The 22,929-nt window shown below is 36.0% G+C and overlaps 2 protein-coding genes across 3 annotated transcripts in view; both read right to left on the bottom strand.

The window, feature by feature from the left end:
* The window catches only part of LOC139974208 (uncharacterized), a 41,494-nt gene extending 39,937 nt beyond the window's left edge, over window positions 1-1,557 (bottom strand). The window contains exon 1 of the mRNA XM_071981209.1: window positions 1,408-1,557. The gene's annotated coding sequence lies outside the window, so the exon portion shown is untranslated. The remainder of the gene's footprint in view (window positions 1-1,407) is intronic.
* Window positions 1,558-10,973: 9,416 nt separating this feature from the next.
* Window positions 10,974-22,822, bottom strand: LOC139974162 (fizzy-related protein homolog). Of its 2 annotated transcripts, none has more exons than XM_071981110.1 (12): window positions 22,673-22,822; window positions 22,170-22,365; window positions 20,347-20,518; window positions 19,431-19,641; window positions 18,901-19,084; window positions 18,521-18,586; window positions 17,695-17,797; window positions 16,862-17,046; window positions 15,880-16,113; window positions 14,608-14,712; window positions 13,858-13,950; window positions 10,974-12,892 (listed from the first exon to the last, which is right to left on the bottom strand). In XM_071981110.1, the coding sequence occupies exons 2-12, from the start codon at window positions 22,242-22,244 to the stop codon at window positions 12,851-12,853; spliced, it is 1,470 nt and encodes a 489-aa protein (XP_071837211.1). In that variant the 5' UTR covers window positions 22,245-22,365; window positions 22,673-22,822; the 3' UTR covers window positions 10,974-12,850. The 2 variants fall into 2 exon arrangements, with proteins under 2 accessions (XP_071837211.1, XP_071837222.1); XM_071981121.1 differs by having other exon boundaries at window positions 22,600-22,750.
* Between the last annotated feature and the right edge of the window lie 107 nt (window positions 22,823-22,929).

The raw sequence follows: 22,929 nt of genomic DNA, 5'->3' as shown, positions 1-22,929 counted from the left end.
GTATATTATTGGAGCCGATTCCAATTTCTGCTCTTTAAACGTTTCTCTGTGGTACTTCGATTTTAAGCATTTTGCAGGTTGTTGTATAAGTGCAACTTTTGTGAGCAATGTTGGGGTAGCACAAACAGGGGCGTAGCGAAGGGGTTTTTGTAGGGGTGTGTGGAGAATTTGATTTGCCGACGGATCTGGAAGTGGTGACTGAAATGGGGGAGGGGTCTAAGGGGAGGGGTCTACCCTCCCCTTTGGAAAATTTTTAGTTTTGAAACGTCCTTAGATGCAATCTGGTGCATATTTTAAGTCAAATTTGGCACGGAAGAAGCTCCCGTTCTCCTTTTCTCTATTCAGCTTTCTTCTTTCTTCCCCTTCCGCTCTCTTCACCTTTTCTCCTTTTGCCGACAGACCCCCCCCCCCCTCGCTCGCTACGCCCCTCAGCACAAATCAAACGTGATATCCGCAACATTTCAGCAGATTTAGCAGAGGAAAATTTTTTACGTTTTTCGTTCTATTATGGCATGAATGAAAACTGCGAAGTGCATATACTGTTGGTGCTTTGTTTTTAGAATGGGGTCTAGTTTATCCCTAGCAATAAGTACAACGATCTATTGTATAAAATAAGTTCGTAACAGTGTTTTCACTTTGAAGGGATTTCCCCGAATATGACAATATCCGTAAAGTTTCTGTTTCTAACAATTAGGGGCGGTTCGTATACACCCTACAGTAATTAGTGCTAAAAACCTTGAAATCAGTCCATTTCGGCCATCTATCTCCGCATTTCACGATGCGGTATCGGCGCAATTCGGGAAAATTCATATCTGATATCTAGACACACTGTTATTGATCGCATCAGCCCGGCATGCCATGATCACTTGTCGCACATGCGTTACTCCCTTGTAAAACAATAGCTTGCCATTGATGAAATCCGTCGGTTTACACAACATATTATCCTATCTAAATAATCTATACTTGACCATGACATGGTGACGTCATGGTCAAGTATAATCCATTGCGATAATGTCTTTGTTAAGTTATAACCATATTGCTAAGGCGCTTGATAAGATAGTATACTTTGTTATACTGTGTTTTACATTCTCGTTGAAAGATACTACGAAGGAAGCTCTGGCATTTACTAAGTATTCAAGAACACAGTCTTTTGACTTTTCACAATTATTTCAAATTTTAACATTGTAAATTTCAATCAGAAAACTACATTTTTCGTTTTGTCATTTTTCTTCTTTCAAAACAAATGAAGGAGTACATTAGGCAAGGAAGAAATGAGATGGGAGGAAAGGAAATGACACCGTTATCCTTATAGCCTATAGCCTATGTCTTATATCTTTCCTTCAACCAAATGGATAAACTGCTCAGAAATATTGCCAATCAAAACAAATTTCTCAAAGAGAAGCTTACCTGAGCTTCTGTAGCGTTGCTGTACTTGTTTTAATATATCATTTAGTTGTTACTAAATAGTGTTGTTATTGCCGTGCAATTTAATATAATAAAGGGCCTATATGTTTTGTGTCGAAGTATTCTTGCCGGGTTTCCGCTTGAAGTGGTAGGCCGATGTAATAACGAGATTGTGGTTACAAAGGCAGCTTTTATAGAGACTGACGTCATAATTTATGCAAAAAAGTGATCTTGATACTCTCCTTAGATATTCTATTAATCGTAGGTTCCTTGTAGGCCTAGACTAACTTTATACCAGCATATTGCGTTTTGAATAACGTCCTCTGGTTATTAGGCCAAGGCCTACGTTATGTATAAACATATGGCGATCATATTCACACACGTGACAGTAGGTAATATGCCAGTGTTAGTTGCTATACATACTGCATGTTACAACATATATTTCATACAACATTTTAGTCTGCTAGTCAAATGTACGTAACCATGTGAGGCAGCATATAAGAATCGATGAGGAAGTAAGTTATTGTAATTTTTTGGCAAAGACTACGATATATCCAGTTATTCGTGATCTCTACTTTCAACATATTCGTTTCGCTGTTGACTTCGTCACGTTTTGATTAATCTGTTGAAAATTGAAAATAAAGATTAACAATAAAAAATAAATAAAAAAGTGCAGTCACATCTTAAAATATACCCTTGGAACCCAAGACTTATAAAACATATATACTATATTCTAAACAAACATAAACCGGTGTATATACTTATAGATTCATCTGAGATTTTGCCATAAATATATGACATTTATCAGCTCGTAAAACCACGACGAGAATCTCCGTTCTTAGCTTTGTTCATTTTCATTCACCAAGAAGTGTCTTTGTTATCCTTTATTTGCATGTGGTCGATACAATCATGTTTGCTTCAATATGAAACAATTGAACAATTGCAAGAGATAACCAAACGATCATAACAAAAGAAGTTTAACAATGCAGCATACAGTCTGTATTGTACTCTCGGTTTGCATACAGTCAACAATATATAGCGATAAGGTTATATCTTTCCTGCAATATATATAATGGAGCAAACTTTGATTTCTTCTTTTCATATATTCTCAAAGGCTTTTCTCTATTGTGCATTTGTTGCGATCGATGGAGTCTCTGTATACAAGTCAATTTGCTTCTATACGAGAAAACCGCAAGAACCCCACCCCCCCCCGCCACCCCCCTCCCCAATGAAAAATGATCATAACAATAATAACAATTAAAACAACGTTGGCATACATGATTATAACTGCGTGGAGGTAATGTATGAATCTTGCAATATGTATAAGAAAGTCGGTATAACAGCACAGTTTACTAATTTGTGTTGAGAATGCACTTCCCATGTAAAAGTGCATTGGGAAAAAGAGATCATCGACTATAAATGTTTCAGAAAGATTATAGAACATTTTATACCCCGAATCGTGGTAAAATTAATGTTACAGTTTGATTTGGGTGGGGGTGAGGGGGGGGGCATCGGATTTCTCGTGGTTGAGAAAAATACTGGTAGCTTTGAAATCCTTTCACTTGGAAATAGCGTAATTTAAATGATTCAGAAACAATTTTTATATGAATCAAATGTTAATGAGTTGAACTACTTAACTAATGTCATTGCTTGGGATATGATAATTGGAACTTTCATCCTTTTTGTAACTTTTCCTTCAGTTATTATTAAGCTAACCATGAGCATATTTTCCAGACCATCAAATTTATAATTGCTTTTCCCCAACAAAAGAAACAGAAAATGTAAAATAGAAGTAAAAAAGACGAACAAGTTAAAATCATAAAAAAAAATAATAAAAATGTTTTTGTAAGTTATATACTTTGTTTTTTTTTAAATTAGCCGATATTACATCAATGTATAAAATTATAGTTAAGAGCGTTAATCGGGCAAAGTGTACTTTCTTCGAGTCTTTTTAAATGCAAATTATGATTATTTATTTACTTCTAAATGAATCTTCGTTATACATTTGTCATAGTATATTCTAGATTGTTTGTAAATCGCACAGATGCATCGCGCGTAGTGCGCTATATAAGATTTTATTTACATTTACATATAAATGATCATCTTTGTTTCTGTGCTTTAAGTATGTTTACAAAAGATCGCAGTGTTGATAAGTTTAACGGGGTTTTTTTCTCTCTGTTCTGTTCTGTTACATTTTTTTAATATGCATTATGTTGTCATTGATTTTATTCATTTCAGTATTTATTTTCTCTTACTGAATATGTCTTCGTACTCTTGACTAAATATGTCAGTTTTAAGCATTTTCTATCATTTCCATCAACGGCTCACATCTTCTAAAGTATAGAAATAGTATATATAAAATATTGTCCAAAATTTGGTATATTATATTGCAGGTTCACTTGTTATAAACATATAAAATAGGCCTGAAAAGCAATATGGAATCTAAACATTTTTTAATAAAGGATTATTGATTAATCTTGGCGTTGATGAATATCATAAATCTTAATACTAAAGACAAAGTAATCCATATATTTGTTATCTGTAAAAGTTCAAACGAATGAAATAGACATTTATTATGCAAGGCAGGTCCTTCATTCGCTTACTATCATTGCGCATTGTAGCGTTTCCAAGCAACAAGACAATAGCTATTGTTCTCTCTTTAAATATGAAAATATATATATCTATATCTTCATATATATTTTCGTATATATATCTTTGTATTATTTTTAATATTTACTAAATTGAACTGTACAATCTTACCGTGCTGGGAACTCAGTACCAGTTATTGTCATGTTGTCAATGGTAACCGAAAGCTAAATTTTAAAAACTATTATTTGGGATTTGTATATGTCTACGAATTAAGTCGGCAAAATCAGCAATATGTGCACGTCTTCCGCACTGGTGATGTGACAAACTATATATACTACCCCAATAAAGAAAAGACCGTTTCATAAACCACCGGACAACTTCGGGATTAAGGTAGTTAACTTATGTGTATTTAATCAGTACTGACTTTTAATGAAATAGCTCTGTGTAATTATCCAGATCTCAGTCTGCGATCACAAACCTGTCATCACCATGGCTACGTCAAAATGTCATAGTTCGAACTACTTACCGCCCTTTCCAGAACACAGTCTCCCACCCCCCCCCCTCCCCCAACAATTGTCCAATATCTTGATGTATATATATATATATACATACATACATAACACCCCATCCCCTTCCCCTTCCAACTCACACACACATACAATTTTTAATTTAATTTCTTAAATATGGGCGAAATCGTTGTTCATGCAGTTCATTTTGTCATGACGAAATGTCAGTTTATATCAAAAGAGTTTGAAGCAAATCAGTGGCAGAAATAGACTGTACAGTCAATTAAGTATACACAGGCCTACCGTTCATTATATCTTGTATTGAGTCCTATACTCTTACTACTTACTTGTACTCATATACGCGTTCTCATATAGTTTTACACGTGCCTCTACTCCTAATACTCGGGAATCTAGTATAGATTCTACTGCAAGATGATTAAGTAATGTACGTAGCACTCGCATTTAAAGCCTTTGTACTTATATAAAGCATTCACTAGAGATCATAGTGCTCAACCAAAGGGAATAGGTAATAAATCAAAACGATAAAGTAAACTTTAAGAGGTACAGTAAATGGATACAGTGAATTAGTTTCGCATAGATGGACAAGTCCACTTACACTCCTCAGTCTCAAAATGCATAATACATATAGGCCTAAAGAAGTCAACCTTGGTAAACCTGGCAACCTTATAAACACACAAAATATCAAACACCGGGAAGATAAAGCAAGAAAACAAATAAACGAAAAGGAAAACAGTAAGGCTGTATGAGACATGAGTCAACGTGATTTGAGTGCATGGTTTCAGTGGAATCATGGAGCCAGAAACACTTTCATTTTGAAGATCAAGACCGTCATAAGGTGTCACACGGGTGTCGGTGTAGACGGCAATGTAAGTGACAAGGTTAAGGCCGTGACAGTGTACAGACTGTTACATCAAGGTTAAGTGTTGTCAAATTGAAGACCTGATCATTTAGTTCTTCGCCTCCGAACACGTAAATGTCTTTGTGACGGATTCACCAGTGTCATATTCTCACGAACGGTTTCATCAGAATAAAGCTTTTCATAAATTACAAAACACACGAACCACATTATATGGCAAGGTAAAATGCTAATAAAACTAAATCATGACAAAACACAGGGTTTAGCAGACGGTATAGTATGCGCAAATATTTAAATGGCGGGGAAAACCCCGTCGTGACGATACCGTCTGTTCGCTCCCTACAATCACCCTGGCACACTTTATATATCGAAAACTGGGTAAAATACGTCCGTTACAATTATGAATTTATGGGTTATGGTGACTTTCTGAGAGTGACTGGAACATATGCATACTATATATATATATATATATATATATATATATATATATATATATATATATATATATATATATAGTATGTAACGTAGGACTACCTTTAAATGAGAGTTTCGTCGACTAAGCAACCAACTTTGTTTTATTTCCCAATTATTTATCAATATATAGGCCTACCAATAACACAATATCATATTAGAGGAGCTGTTTGCAAGCTTTTTATATGAAAAGAATAGTCCTTGACAATTTTGAAAGGAAAATGTAATACGTAGAATGAAAATGTATTGTTTTGTCGAATTCTTGCTCTTTAGACACTGAGCAATTTTGTTCACTGAATCCATTTTTCTGTATTTAGAAGATATTATATATGTTTTAAAAATGTGAATTAAATCATGTCTTTTCATAATTAATTATGAACGAAGCTGTTTATGATTATGACCAGTTACTTCTTGCAATTGCCAATTGGTTTTAATATAAAGTTACCGTTAGGCAACTTGCTCTTATTCAGTAGACAGTACGTGTATATTGAAGCCTAGACACGAGCTAATTAAGATATGTAAGTCTTGTACACACATACAAGGTGTTAAGTGGATCTCAAATTTCATCTCACTTTTCAAGGTCTACATTCCTTTCATTATTTTCAAATGAATGGATTGTAAGGGCGCTCTTCATATTTCTAGAAATTAGATTGTGTCGTGGAGTGCTCCTATTTCTATTTGTTTTTATAATAATTCCGATCAGGAAAGGACCGCTGGTAATGATTCCATTACCTGCGTAAAGAACGAAATGAGAAACTGCAGTTGGTTATTCTTGATAGACTCGCATTACATACTTATTTATACCCATTGTGTTCTGGAGTGCTGACGTTATTGCGACAATCATTAACCTAGCCTATAGTATTGCTGAGGTGACGTGTAAACCCCATCCACCAATAAATATAAATTTATATATATATATATATATATATATATATATATATATATATATATATATATATATATACTCTGCAAAGTATATATGTATATCTGTTAAAAGTATCTCTTTCGAGATCCGGCTTTAGGAATCACAAATGACTTCGTGTTGGTTAGAATCATGTTTGATCTCTAGAGCAAGGCAAATATGTCACCAAAAACAGAACTAGTATTGTACGATACAGGTAACAAACGCCTACAGTGGAATTACGACTTTCCTTACCGGTTTTGAACCTCTGGACATACAATAAGCGTCCATAGCCTAGTGATTATAGGGTGTCCGCATATAAAGCATATATATACGCATATGTATGTACATACATACACATGTATATAACGTAAATATATAAATATATTTGTTATATATATTGCATATCTATTCCTGTTTCATTTTATATCTCTATCTTGGTCTCTGTTTCTGTGGTAAACATTAAACACTATGAGATTGAAATATCAATCCCAAGTACTTTCATGTCATATTAACTACATCGTAATCGTAACTGGTACCGACACATACATTTTGTGCTCTATACATTAAACACAATACAAATCCTGTCTGTGTCTCTTCATTATTAACATAACGTGGAACACATTATCATTCCCATACATGGACAACACATACTTATATACAGCAGAACCAAAAAAAAAAAGGAAAAAAAAACAGGAAACATACAAATGAATATATTTTCAATCCTTTTTTATTTATAAATTTAGAGCATACATTTTTTCGCCTTCACGCCATGAAATGGATGTTTAACATAAAAAAAAGACATTATACACACCCCTCCTCCGCCTACAAAGAAATGACAAATTACACCCACATATATATCAGTATTTTGTCATATATTGACATCAGAGAGGTTGACACATCTATACGCCTATACGTGAATAGGCGATACAAGATTGTGTGTTTAAACAAGAGCCCAAGGGCACTGTGGTTCCTTGCTTGGGGTATATGACAATACACATAATATTATCAAGCAAGATTGGGCTCAAATAGTCCAAGTAATTGTGGTCCTACATGTTCCCATAAAGTAACCAACACTATAGCCAACACTTTTGTGATCACAAAATGTGATCGAATTTTGGATCAAAAGGCACTTTTGAGATCTAAGTATGGCGTCGAAAATGTAAGAAATATAAGAGACCTACAAGCGTGTCAACAGATATGATAACATTAGTGACCTCAGATGACATGACCTTTAAGTTTCAAAATGTTCCACCACCCCGTTCACAACTTGTCCCAAAATATCAACCATGTCACACCTTGGCATTGAGATTTAATTGCATTAAATTAAAAAAAATTAACTTTGAACTTGTATACATAACTTCACACACAAAGGTCACCCGAAGGTCAACCAATTGACATTTTTGAAAGGTGAGACCTAAATAGAGCATGACTGTAAAAATTCAAACATTTTTTCTTGCCCATTTTCTCCCCCCAAAATACTACTTTTTTAACATTAGCTGACCTTTGGTGACATTGGACCACATGACCGTTAAGTTTGAAAATATTCCCCTATACCATTTGCAACTTGTCCAAAAAAATTAACCTGGTCACACCTTGGCACTGGGAGTTATTGCATTAAATGTCTGAAAATTAACTTTGACCTCATATAACTTCGCACACGAAGGTCACATGGGGGTCAACCCATTGACATTTATGATCAGAAGGTACCTTTAACATCTGAAAATAGCATCGAAACTGTAAAAATCCACAAAACACGAAAAGATCACCAGAGCTCAAATTGAGGTCAAGGGTCACCCAGATGCGGGTCGACAATTGGATTACATTGAAGCAACTCCCAACCCTAACGGACAATTTGTTCTCAAGTTATCGCAAAAATACTAGTTTTTTTATCATTAATTGACCTTTGGTGACCTCGGATCACATGACCCTTAAGTTTGAAAATATTCCCCTATACCATTTGCAACTTGTCTAAAAATATCAACTGTGTAACACCTCGGCACTGGGAGTTATTACACTAAATGTCTGAAAATTAACTTAAACCTCATATAACTTCGCACACGAAGGTCAGACGGGGGTCAACCCATTAACATTTATGATCAGAAGGTACCTTTAACATCTGAAAATAGCATCGAAACTGTAAAAATCCACAAAACACGAAAAGGTCACCAGAGGTCAAATTGAGGTCAAGGGTCATCCAGATGCGGGTCGACAATTGGATTACATTGAAGCAACTCCCAACCCTAACGGACAATTTGTTCTCAAGTTATCGCAAAAATACTAGTTTTTTATCATTAATTGACCTTTGGTAACCTCGGATCACATGACCCTTAAGTTTGAAAATATTCCCCTATACCATTTGCAACTACTCCAAAAATATCAACCTTGTCACAACTTGGAACTGGGAGTTATTGCATTAAATGTCTGAAAATTAACTTTGACCTCATATAACTTCGCACATGAAGGTCACATGGGGGTCAACCTATTGACATTTATGATCAGAAGGTACCTTTAACATCTGAAAATAGCATCGAAACTGTAAAAATCCACAAAACACGAAAAGGTCACCAGAGGTCAAATTGAGGTCAAGGGTCACCCAGATGCGGGTCGACAATTGGATTACATTGAAGCAACTCCCAACCCTAACGGACAATTTGTTCTCAAGTTAGCGCAAAAATACTAGTTTTTTATCATTAATTGACCTTTGGTGACCTCGGATCACATGACCATTAAGTTTGAAAATATTCCCCTATACCATTTGCAACTTGTCTCAAAATATCAACTGTGTAACACCTTGGCACTGGGAGTTATTACACTAAATGTCTGAAAATTAACTTTGACCTCATATAACTTAACATACAAAGGTCACCTTGGGTCAACTTATTGACATTTTTGATTGATGAGACCTAAATTTGAGCATCAAACTATACAAATTCAAACATTTTTTCTTTGCCCATTTTCTGCCCCAAAAATACTAGTTTTTTAACATTAATTGACCTTTGGTGACCTCGGATCACATGACCGTTAAGTTTGAAAATATTCCCCTATACCATTTGCAACTTGTCCAAAAATATCAACCATGTCACACCTTGGAACTGGGAGTTGTTGCATTAAATGTCTGAAAATTAACTTTGACCTCGTATAACTTCGCACACGAAGGTCACACGGGTGTCAACCAATTGACATTTTTGATCGGAAGGTACCTTTGATATCCAAATCTAGCATCAAAACCAAACATTTCCTTTTTTGCTCGTTTCCTCCCAAAATAAGCACATTTTTTCTAATGTGACCTTTGACCTTTTGACCTTGGTTTCAGATGTAGTTTAATCTCCTGATTCCAAAAAACAAAACAACAAGTCTGTACAACCATCCTAACTCTGACCGAAAAACTTTGACCCCATATAACTTCGCACATAAAGGTCACACGGGGTCAACCCATTGACATTTATGATCAGAAGGTACCTTTGACATCTGAAAATAGCATCAAAACTGTAAAAATCCCCCAAAACACGTAAAGGTCACCAGAGGTCAAATTGAGGTCAAGGGTCACCCAGATGCGGGTCGACAATTGAATAACATTGAAGCAACTCCCAACCCTAACGGAAATTTCGTTCTCAAGTTATCGCAAAAGTACTAGTTTTTTATCATTAATTGACCTTTGGTGACCTCGGATCACATGACCGTTAAGTTTGAAAATGCTCCCCTAACCAGTTCACAACTTGTCCCAAAATATCAATCTTGTCACACATTGGCACTGGGAGTTATTGCAGTTTTAATATTTTCGGTTTTTGGACCATAACTGACCTTTGGTGACCTTTGTGGGCACCAGAAACAATAGGGCACACCTTCTCCATATGGCGGATCTATAGTCCAAGTTTGGCCTCAATCCAACATTCCCTTATTGAGATAGAGCGTACCCAAGCAAGTGTCACAGACACACACACACACACACATACATACATACACACACACGCCAACCTGACTGCATAGGTTCCTTTTGCTAAAGCAAGGAACCAAAAATACATTCTCATCACATAGCTTCTTTGACTGAGACAGACGAAAACGGACGAATCAAAGAAGAAAAAAAAGCGTTCTTACCAGCAAGAACAGAAAGATTTAAGACGAAATAAAGAGCCACAACTGCCATCTTTTATATGACTGGCTAGCCAATTTAAAACGTGTTTTCGTTTAAATTAAAGTAACCTCCTCGAGAAATATTTCTGTCTGGAAAACCATGACCATCAAACAGGCAAAAAAAATACCAAACTGAAATAAATGGTAATGCATAATCTTTTTTTTTTAGACTTAAAATAATACGTTGAAATTGCTGCAAGATTAAAAGATAAAAATAAGACCCACTAAATACAGAAAAATAGAATAATTTTGGCTGTTTCATACCATTTAAAATTAAAAGCACAGAAAGGTAACTGAAATACCAACCTATCTAAAAACAAACTAACCCCCCCCTTCCCTCCCCACCCTATGAACTAACCCCCTCCCTCCCCACCCTGTTGCATAAAACGTTTGCTTAGTTGTAGGATAGAGTCATCAATAAACTATCCTCCACAGTTTCTCGTTGCTGTTTTAAAAGTATGCATTAATATTATCGTTTCACACTTACATTACCATGGTATACATTAACATTCCCGTTAGAGTCGAACAGTTCAATGTTCCTGCTCACCCTAAACATATTCATGTATTACTACACGAGTCAAAGTTCATCTCTTATTCAAGAAAAAACCAAGGTCATTTTTTTATTACAGTTTCTGCTTTACGAACGACACCATGGACGGACAGACAGACAGACGGACAAACAGACATCAGAGCAAAGACAGAGATTTCACATGTTCCTATAATGTGCATTGATTAGGTGCATATATTATTAGATATATATAGTACACCGTTTTCAGAATTGAGGCAGATATGCAAATATCAAAACTGAATCGTTGTGATTGTAAATATTTCTTTCAATTATTTGTCCGGTAACATTAGTCGAGAAGATTGAAAACTGCCACCTCCTGTCTCCTAATACTTTTATTTAAGTATAGATATGTAAAATTCCTTTCAAGTGTACCTATATCTATCAGCACACTTGTACAAATTTTGGCCTTTATCACCATAGCAACACACTAGCAGGACCAATCTTATCCACTACTACTGTGGGAAAAGTGCCCTTCCTACATTTAGCCTAGCCACAGCTTCTGAAGTTTTTTTGGACAAAATTTTGGCTTTCTGGTTAACATCGACTTGAAGATGAAAAAGTAATAATACTATTGGTGTTACTCACGGAAGGCTTTACGTGGTAGGATGTTTAAAGCAAATATTTGTGTTACCAACTTAAGAAAACAGGTGGACGTGCACCATTTTTACATTTTACACTTTTACATTTAACAAATGGTTAACCATGCTACTGGTCTGATGGATGCCACTGAGTTATTGCCACTAATCACAGTGGCAACCAAAACCAAAAGTGGCAACCAAAACCAAAAGTGGCAACCAAAGATATGAGATACCTTCCTGAGACAAACCAACTACACTACTCTTCCAGCCCCTAGTTTGGCAGTTTTCAAAAAACAGAATAATGTTATTCTCTTTGAAATAAGTGCAGCATTTTGCAATAACTTAAAATCACGGATCAAATGTTAAACTATCTATTAACATCTTGGAAAACTTGTAAGCTCTCAAATTCTGAACCTGTGGCATACAGAACGGTCGGAATAGTCCATTCCTTCCGATGATGTGTCATCCATCAATAATTTTAAAATAAATTTTTATTTTAAATTAATACCCCTCTCATTTACACTTTATTACCACTTAAAACTGACTCACGCCTCCTCGGTTTAACAAAAAACTGTCCATTTAACAAACTCTCTTCTCTAGAGAAATCGTTTCGACTAACGTTCCATATCTGTTGTATCTGCCACTTCAAATAATAAAACTCTTTTGACGGGAATCTGGAAAAGTCATTTTTGGAAATCTTCTCGCTTCTAGGTTCAACAGAATCTATTTTTTCTTCCCCCTCTCAACAGTGGTTGCACCAGCTTCTCCACAATGTATTGCCATCCTCTCAAACCAAACATCTCAAACCCCGTCCACTCTCGATCATCTTATATGATTGAAAAGATTCAAAACTGATTTGGTTTCCTGAAAACGAAAGAGAGAAAGAAATAGTACAGGTATATCAGAAAACATAACTGCGACTGTAGCCTGACAGCGGGTACCAAGCCTAAAGTTTTGCCATGAATTCGCCGCTGTGTACAGTTATCGGGACTCCCAGCCAGCGTCCCATCGGGACGGTCTGTCCATGGGCACCAAAGAGAATGATGATTATTAATTACAAATTAATAATATAATTCGCCTACATTCTCGCCAGTAATGCATTCTTCAATGGGATTGCACCTGTTGAGACAACTCGTTAACAAAGTACCAAAAAACAATACATTTTGAGAGAAGAGAGAAAGATCTGAGACGCCTCCACAATGATCCGTCGGGAAATGAAGGCAAATGTTCCTTCTTGAGAGCTTAAAAGTATTCATTCAAGCATTTTCACAGAATCCCCCCCCGCCCCAACCTCCCCACCCCTGTTAGACACGTCTATACAGGCAGTGAATTTAATACCCATACCACAAATCGGACTGCCTGTATTTTATTTCTGGTTAAAGCATTCACACTTGGACTACAATCGGACTGTGTCTAATGGAAAGATAAGATACCCCGCTAATGTGTTCTACTATTTCAGTCTACCAGAGCGACAAGGAGAGGGGTTGGTTTGCAGTTGAAATTAAAGAATAATAAACTAAAACAAATACATTAAAAGTGTGGGTCAAAATATGTGATCTGCATTGGATTGCAGGTTTTAATGAGCAGCTATGGGCATGATATGAAGTGAAGGCATAAAATATGGTATAAAATTAAAATATTACAATTAAAAAATTAAAATAAAATTATTACGGCATAAATTAAACGTCTACCCGTTCACAGAAAAAAGTCAATAAAGTCTTGTATTACCAATAATAATGCAACCGGTACATTCTTCTATCAAATTAAAAATAATGAAATTAATAATAGAAAACAAAGTAACATAAGTCTATCCACTGGGGATGATTTACCTTTGTGGATCTGGATTTGCTAAAGACATTCCAAAACCTGAGAGTCTCATCTCCGGCACCGGTAACAATGGCCTCACCATCTGGGGAAACAGCCTGCGGTAGAATAAATGTTAACGTTTGGTGACACGATCGATAGATGCAAGTTCTTTTCGTCTATTCGTAACTATTCAATACATAGCAAATGTCATTTTGTGTATATATGACATTAAAAGCTGTACAGTATTGAATTGAATGACCTTGAAGTACAATATCCAGGCTGTGCTTAAAAGTGTTTCACACATGTTCTGTACATTTGAATTAGTATTTACATTCTGTTCATGTATGTCTTGATTATTACATATATATATTAATAATTTATAACGATATATATATATATAATACCAAATCGTTCCGCAACGAGCTTTACCAAAAAGAAACTAAGCTGTCAAAATATATCTGGGACTTAAAAAGAAATAAAAAATTGGTCACTCAATTTTTTGGGAAATCCAAAAGCGCTCTAATATACAAATTAAGAAGCAGAGCCGACAAAAGCTACAACGCAATCAACAAGCGTAGCGAATTTGTATCCAAATGTTGTCATGGCAACCGTTCAAAGAAGCCCCCTGACAGCGCCGATATATATATATACATATGCTGTACCAGGAGTAACATTCACACATTGATAGCATGTACATTCATCAAATATGACATAAGAAATCATCAAATAAAGGAAGGAATGTTCAATCAAGCGAATTAAAAATGTGAACTTACCAAATAGAGAACTCTAAATGTATGTCCAGTAAGTTTGGCTACTTGAACCAACGATGGATACTTCCAGACTAAGATCTGGTTCTGAGAGTAACCATGGGTACTGACCTGCATTGAGGGAAGTATTAAAAGAAAGAGCATGCCACATTAGCTAAGTTTGACTGTTTCTAAAATTCCACAGAAAGCATTAATCACTACTCAAAACTTCACCCAATGACTTGACAGTTGATTCCCAGAGCATTACAAGGGCATAATAACGATCATTGACTTACACAAAGCCAATCAGCATTAATGAGATGGAATGACATGAATGTGACCGCCTATTAACGAACATAGCACACATCGTATTGATTGGAAGTCAACCACTAGGACAACTTTTAATTTCTTATTTAGCTCTCCTTGTTGAAACAGTCGTTCCTTACTCTCTTACAAGTATAGTCTACATGTAAAATTGAAATTTGTCTAATAAAAAGAAGAAGACATTTAACTGAGAATTCGGGTAAAATTTGCATACAATTCTTTACATTGGCTTAAATTGTAAGATATCGATGGTAGAAATTCTCACAGATTATACCGTGAGTCAACTGGGAACAAACAGGTGTGATGTCATAGTTACACATTGACAGCGAAATGCTTTACTTTTCTGTATTTTATGCACTTTATTGTGTGGGTCATATTTCAATGTTGGATTAGATACAATACAATACAATACGATATACTAATACTATACAATATACCATACGTCTACGATCGTATACCGATTTGTATACGAACCGATTGGATACGATAATGGATACGATATCCACTCTTGGATCTTGGATTGGATACAGTGCAAATTTGCTCCGGGGATGTGAAGTTATCAATACCCAAATGGCTGTCTATATTCAATAATTTATGCATTCATGCATATTGTACAATATTGCAATATCATGCAATATTTTTTATTGTGCAATATTGCAATATAATGCAATATGCTTATTGTGACTCATATCGTTCATGGATCAATGACGAAGATTTTTAAGAGAAAAAACAACACCACAAAAACAAACAAAAATGTCAGTGTGTAAAGTTCTATTACATCAAATCGGTTTCACTTTTGGTACTAAAAAATGTCAACTTCAAAATATTGTTAATCACCTTGAAGATGATACAGAGGAATTGAATGCAAATTTCACCAGGCATTTATTTGCTACAGTAGCAGGTAAACATCCCTTCTACTTTTGTCTAAGTCCTCTATGAGCTGATGAAGTAGAAAGACCAAAAGAATCTACTCACCAATTCATTGTCATGCTTTGACCAGGCTAAATTGCACACTTGTGATCCAGTGTCCACTGCATTCAGAGTCTGCCCTGTGAGGGTGTTCCAGAAACGGATATATTTATCCGCCGTTCCACCCCCCGAGGCGAGCAGGCCATGCTGGTGCGGAGACCAGGCAATGGCCTTCACCGCAGCCGTGTGATCTGAATATTGCTGGATCGGGAAGTTACTGGAATGGCTCCAGACAAAAAGCTAATGAGAAGAAAATGGAAAAATGACTGGGAAATGCAGGGCTGAAAATTATTTCTTTTCTTCTTCGATGGAATTACCAAGCTAGCATGTAAAAGCTCCAGCCTTGCAAATTTGAATTGTTGCATATACAAATTTCAATATGAAAATGTTAAATATCTCAAGAAATTCACTTTTATTAATGTAAAAGCAACAGCTCACTAGTAAAATAGCTGGAAAGTAAGTTTGGCAAATAAAGCCACATTCTGACTGTTTCTTTAACACCGTACACCAAGTCACGAGAAACAGGTCCTAAACTTTTGTGGTTTTCAACTGACCTATTAAAGTACTCAATAGTAATCAATAAACAAAGGATTATGTGAATATTAACCATTAGAATTATTCAAGACATAGCTGACTCTTCATTGATTTTCCACTAAATGGAGCTTACATACCTACAACAATGAAGAAGAAAAATCTACACTAACAAACCCCAAAAGGATCCCCCCTTAAAGAAGAAAGAAACCAGCCATTTTGTTCATCTATCACTATTCTTCAATTACAGCAAATTCCGCCTTTTCTGTTTCGTCTCAGACGGTAAGATGACTAGACAAAGCGAGGATAATTTTGAGGCGTGTTGATCCAATCAAATGCCATCTTACCGGGGATGGGCGGGTGGGTGGGGGGTGTGTGGAGGGCAGTTACATAATTCTGAAAATTACTGAGACCTGTCTATGCCGGGGAGCCGAGCCGTAACACAGATACAACTTACCTTATTGTCATTACCACCAGATGCTAGATATTGATGGTCGGGTGACCATTTTAAGCCGCAGACTTCTTGCCGATGACCGGTTAGACTCCTGACAGAGGATGGGCTGGCACTACGGCTGTCCCTCTGAAGAATCATTCTGTCCCTGCTTCCAGAGCAGATTGAGTCACCGTTCCAAGCTAGAGCGCCTATAGAGAGGTAGTCACATATATAGACCACAATTATGGTTGGTCACTTATAGAACTCTCTTTTAACTGAAATGCAACGTCGCTCTCGGTTCATGACAAGAATTATGTAAAAAAAAAAAAGGAATAAATATTTGTCTTTGACCATTGGTCACTTCCTACACCTCACCATTTATTTTTTTCTGAATTTAGTAACTTTGGAAATGTGTTTATTATAATTAAGATCTAAATGAATCTTTTAAATCATTTCACATTTTTTCCATCGTTCATAAAGTTTTTAGTTTCGCAGGATACCAGTGTGTATTATAATAAGGTTAGCCTGCTTGTTTCATGTGTTAAAAGCTCTTTCAAATAACAAAACTAATGATATGCTACCTAACTTGTAAAGGCAAAGCTAATGACAAATAGGAAACTATTATTAGTGTGGGAAAGAATATTTGAATGTCTCTTAAACAATAAGTGAGTTTTACTACTGACAATATAGATGCAACGCTACAACGTATGCCTCTGTGCACACGGTAAGCACACATATACATCCGTCTGAAGATATGAACTAACGTGGATACACTGCTTAAAGTGTTCTCAATATTAAACTCAAGATAATCAAGAAATTACATGCAACAATTAATCTCGAGTCAGATGGATACCTACCTACTCTGGCTGAGTGACCTTCCAATGTGACCAACTTCTTCTGGGAACTGGCATCCCATATCTGTACTAAGCCTTTGTGAGTACCCACAGCGACTTGGAGGCCCTGCACCGTAAAGAACAGTCCAAAGTTACAAGTCGATACAGTACATTGAAATAACATCAATTCCTATGAGGCCACCCAAAAAATTCTAATGTTTTCCCAGGAAGAGGAATTGTAAAATGCCACAAAGCTGATTAGACGTTACCAGTAATGCAGGAAGCTGTGATGTTACTGCTTCTTTAATAAGGCGATATACTGTACAGTACTGTACGGCATGTATTCTAACCTGCACTGAACTAATGCACACTTAAGGTAAAATATTCAATGTCTATAGTTAACCTTGATTCATTAAAGGATATTATGCTCTCCAAGTACAAACAACTGTTTTCTGTTTCACAATAAATACTTTCAGAACATAATTCACCACAACGGCAAGGAGAAATCACATTGTTAACTTTGTTTTATCAATTGACAAATTGATCCCCATCAACAAGGCATTTTTAAATACTTCTTACATGACCCAAATAACAACCTTTCAGCTGCTCTGTATACCTTGTATACTGACATCATGGCATAGAATGGGATAGAGTTACTTCTGCTTAAAAATCACTTGTCATTGTACGTGGTACTCTTCTTACTTCCTGATAGTTTTAAAAGACCAACACTGACACAGCATGGCATAGAATTGGATAGAGTTATTTCAGCACATATAAATCACCACTTGTCTACGTTGTATTGGGTAGTACTACTCTCCTTGCTACTTGACACTTTAACAAGAATACTTGCCCTCTCATTCCAAGCTACGGATGTGACTGAATCGTTATCGACAGCGAGGTCGCAGAGTCTGGTCACCTGGTGGAGACGCAAAAATAAATTAAAACCAATGAATAAAGCTGTATATATAGCCAAAGCATTGTGAATGTGGGATCTCAAAAATATCTGAGATTAGTGGGTTTACTGACAGTATAATTGACAATCACACAGTGTGTAAAACGCTGCAAGCAGTCCAGCGATCACAGTGCATGTTGAGGGGCTGCCACTGAGAACAGAACTGTTGTAATTTATTGAATGATGGGTACAAAGAAACCCCAGAGACATACACAGGTACCCGGACCAACGCTGAGTATACAAAGCACATGACTATACACTGATACATGTTTACTCACATGACTGGTACAAGCACTCCAGAGGTACACACAAGTACCCAGACCGACGCTGAGTATATTTGTCGACGACCAGTCGACCAGGTTCAAGTAAAAATCGTCTTGGAGTTCGGGGGCATCCAGGACTTTGAACGGTATCTTGGATATCTTTCTCATCGGCTTCCGTGGAGACCGCAACAATTTTTGGCTGCAATGGGTCAGATTGGAAATGTACTTTAATATTCCATTTTGAATAAAAATAGATGCTCTGTATAAATATGAACTTTTGAAAATTTGAACCCTATATTTTGGTTTTATTGCACGATTTTGTAAATTATAGTTAGTTTGTAGACAAAGAGAGTTGAGTTCTTTATTAAGAGGGTGTTTACTATCCTTATCAATATTCCTGGTGATTCTAATAAATTCACTTTTAGCTGCACCGTTAATCTTATCAGTAATGCTCTTACAGTCCAACTTAAAAGTCTTAGCACAATACTTTAAGAAAGTGGTTAGTGGTTACCAAGTGGTTACTCTTTCATCAATGAATGACTCACCTGTCCTTCCCCACTGGTGATAACGAATATGGTTCTTGGTCTTGCCCTATTGCTAGAGATGGACGTTGGGTCTTCACACTATAGGTGAAGAGATTCCGCTTGGCTTTCTGTAGGCTGACCATACGTCTGTCTTCACACTGGGGATCCTTGACGGTGGATATTTCAGCACCTAATAGTTCATTCTGTAGTAAGCAGTGATAGGCCAGCATATCTACAGACATAGAGAAATAATGTGGGCGATAACTTACAATGTACAGACAACCAATTTAATTGCTTTGAGGAATGATAAGGCCAGCATATCTATTAACAGAAATTTTAATGTAAACTGTAGACCAATGTTGGCGATTACTTCCCACACACAGACGATCAATTCGATTGCATTGAGGAAAGAAATGGCCAGTATATCTTTTAACAGAATTTGTAATGTAAACTGTCGACCAATGTTGGCCATAACTTAAAACGCATTGATTGCATTGAGGAATGAAAAGGCCAGTATATCTATTAACAGAATTTGTAATGTAAGCTGTATACCAATGTGGGCGATAACTTCCAAGGCACAGTTGATCAATTTGATTGCATTGAGGAATGAAAAGGCTAGCATATCTATTAACAAAATTGTAATGTAAACTGTAGACCAATGTGGGCGGTAACTTCCAAGGTACAGTCTATCAATTTAACATTCTATGGGGTGGTAGACCAGCATTTCTTTTAAACATAGAGACGTACAGTACAACTGTAACACTCACGTGGGAAATAACTTCTTAGAACTTTCCAAGGTAGAGATCATCAATTTGATTGAAGTGTACCGTTTGATAGGCCAGCATATCTTTAGAATATGTAATGTAAACTTAAACAATATGACAGCAATACGACAATAATAAATTTAAAATGTAAATTTAGATAATATATAATGTACCTTCTCCTGTTTCTGCTCCTTCTCTCTCCTTCTTTGTAGCCGAGCTGCTCACATCTTCCTTCTTGGTGGGAGAATCAAACTTGGTATGCCAAGAGGAACCAGCTCGGCTTGGTATAAAGCGATCTCCGTATTGTTCTTTGCAAGGAGATGCTGCCTTGCCAGGTGTCATGGTCTACAAAATAAAGATCAAAGATTTATCACCAGCTCAAACAAACTTTCACTTCAAGAACCAGTAAATATGATAGTTAATGGGACCAATAAAGATTGTATTGCATACTACACAATGTATCGTTTTAAACTGAATTTTTTTTTATATCTGTTTTAAATTGTATTTTTTTGATAAACTTTAAAAAAAAAAAAAAAATTTTAAACTGTTTTAAATTTTTGTTTTTGTTTACTGTTTTAAACTTTTTTATATTAAGATTTGTATTTTTGTTAATTTAATTGTTTTTTTGCTGTTTTAAGGGGTTTTCCCAGTAACGCACTTTGAAGCGTTTGCATATTGCGCTATACAAGTTGTTTAAGTATTAATATTCACTTCAAACAGAAACATTTGAAAAGGAACAAACAGGTTCAAAATAATTTTCATTAATACTTAAAACAAAAGAGACAAGTTTCAATGGTGTTCCAGTATCTGCATGAAAGTGTCAATTGCAACTCCTATAAATCACAAATCTTGGAGTAAGATTTGACTCCAGCATTTTTATTCCAATAAAGCTGTACAGCACATTCGGAATTTAACTGTACAAGTAACTACTGTAATAGGAAGGCTTTTCATTTAAACCTCAGACTGCAAACTAACCCAGCTTCACTGGCTACCAGTCGATTCCATTTATTAGTTCCTCCTCTTTAATTTCTGTGACTGTACTACAGGTCACTTTTTATTCAGGCCTTTTCTTATATTGTAGATGTGATTTTCAAGTTTCTTAGATAATTGCTGTGCTATGTCATACCTTTGGCTACATGAAAAAGGAAAAACTCACCTTCAGATCTGAGTTAAACTAAATGAATTTTATGACCAATTCAGCCTACTGAATTTGATTGGTTCATAGACTTTCATTGGTTTGGTTTATTGTTGATCAATAAAATTGCAGGTTTTTTCACCTCCCTTTTAAAACAGGTATGAAGCAAAAACTCAGTTTGAATTTAACACCATCATATGCCTAAGGAATACACTGATCAGTGGGCTGTGTCATTCCGCCATCGGTACATTCCGCCATAGAAAATGTGCTCTGTCCGCCAAAGAAAAAGTACCATTCCCCCATGTTACTCCGATGGCGGTAATGCACTTTTGTATGGCAGAAAGAGCAAATTATTGTGGGTGCACTGTAGGCCTTGGCCTATATGTACTGTTTATTGCTTCGCTTCACACTTCCTAGGCCCGCAAGATCCAAAAAATTGTTCATTTAGATCAGCAATCGGAATCGGTTTATTAATTTGATTTATTTAACCAACTATGTTATATATTTGAGGACAGTGTATCGACTCTTACGAACTTACAATTAAAACTATTCAATTAACATGTACATTAAAGACTGTGTATCAATTCCCCACTCTTGATAATTCAGTCTATCCAGCAATCTGTCACATATGAAGACAAAAAAGTTTCAACGATACATTCCTGTGTTAAATCCATTCCTAAAATGTACCTTTCCACCATTAGGTTTCAAGGAAAGGTTCGATACCTATGGCGTAATGGTATGGCGGTATGTACCTATAGCATTTGGCACTGGAACCCAATCATCAGTATCTTCATATTTCTATCTGTATCAAGGTAGTTCGGTTTTTATTATTAATTGTGCCAAGAAATACACTATTAGTACCTTAACAACTGTAGAACCAACTGGGCTTTGTCCATTCAGCTGCCTTAAGAGCCTTTTTTCAAATTCTTGGTCCATCTTGTATTTGCAGGATAACTGTGGTGATAGTGAAGAAAACCTTTGTTGATGTCCTCGCCTACACCATTATTACTTGAGAAAGTAATTCCTCAAAGCAAAGTGTAGAAAGCTCCCCTTGATTCTGTAGAGAGAAATGTGAAAAAAAGGAGAGCAAAGTCAATTAACTGACTTAATCCATGTAATCAATCATAGCAAACTTGTAAAACTACTTGCGTTAGTCTAGCATTACGTTAGCCAACGCCTGAGCTAGGTTGGGTAGGCCTAGCCTAATGTTAACTGTAAACGCCGAAACATTACGCCTTAGCAATGGGCCTAACGCTTACGCTAGGCCAATGCGATAAGTTAACAAAATTACCTTAAACTCAGAGGTTTTCCTTGGCTTGTATGAATTGCAACCAACGGTAATTTTGAAATATTTATAATTTTACCTTCTACCGGATCTTCTGTCATGAATAGTCCGTTACGCTAGCGAAATCACTGTACATGCCAGGACATGTTCGGTACCATTGTTTACCTACGAATAACAAATGTCTTAAAATAATCAAAATTGTTTACGATGGCGGTCTTGCAAAACACGAAGAGCATACATCGTTAGTATTGGTTAGAGGGCGCTATGAAAGAAACTAAAAATAAGATGGACAACTTGTTGCTATGGTGATGATACAAATGCTTACGGAAGTAATTA

The sequence above is a fragment of the Apostichopus japonicus genome, chromosome 2 (assembly GCF_037975245.1).
Source record: "Apostichopus japonicus isolate 1M-3 chromosome 2, ASM3797524v1, whole genome shotgun sequence".
Taxonomy (NCBI): domain Eukaryota; kingdom Metazoa; phylum Echinodermata; class Holothuroidea; order Aspidochirotida; family Stichopodidae; genus Apostichopus; species Apostichopus japonicus.
Note: the sequence above shows the minus strand (reverse complement) of the source record. Positions and strands in the feature narration are given on the sequence as shown.

Excerpts from the sequence above, each read along its gene's own strand:
- LOC139974162 (XM_071981110.1), bottom strand. The coding sequence starts at position 22,244 with ATGGACCAAGAATTTGAAAAAAGGCTCTTAAGGCAGCTGAATGGACAA. Across the intron at positions 18,587-18,900 it reads GGAGTGCTTGTACCAGTCAT|GTGACCAGACTCTGCGACCT; the intron begins GTGAGTAAACAT and ends CGTCTCCACCAG. Across the intron at positions 12,893-13,857 it reads GCAAATCCAGATCCACAAAG|GAAACCAAATCAGTTTTGAA; the intron begins GTAAATCATCCC and ends TTTCGTTTTCAG.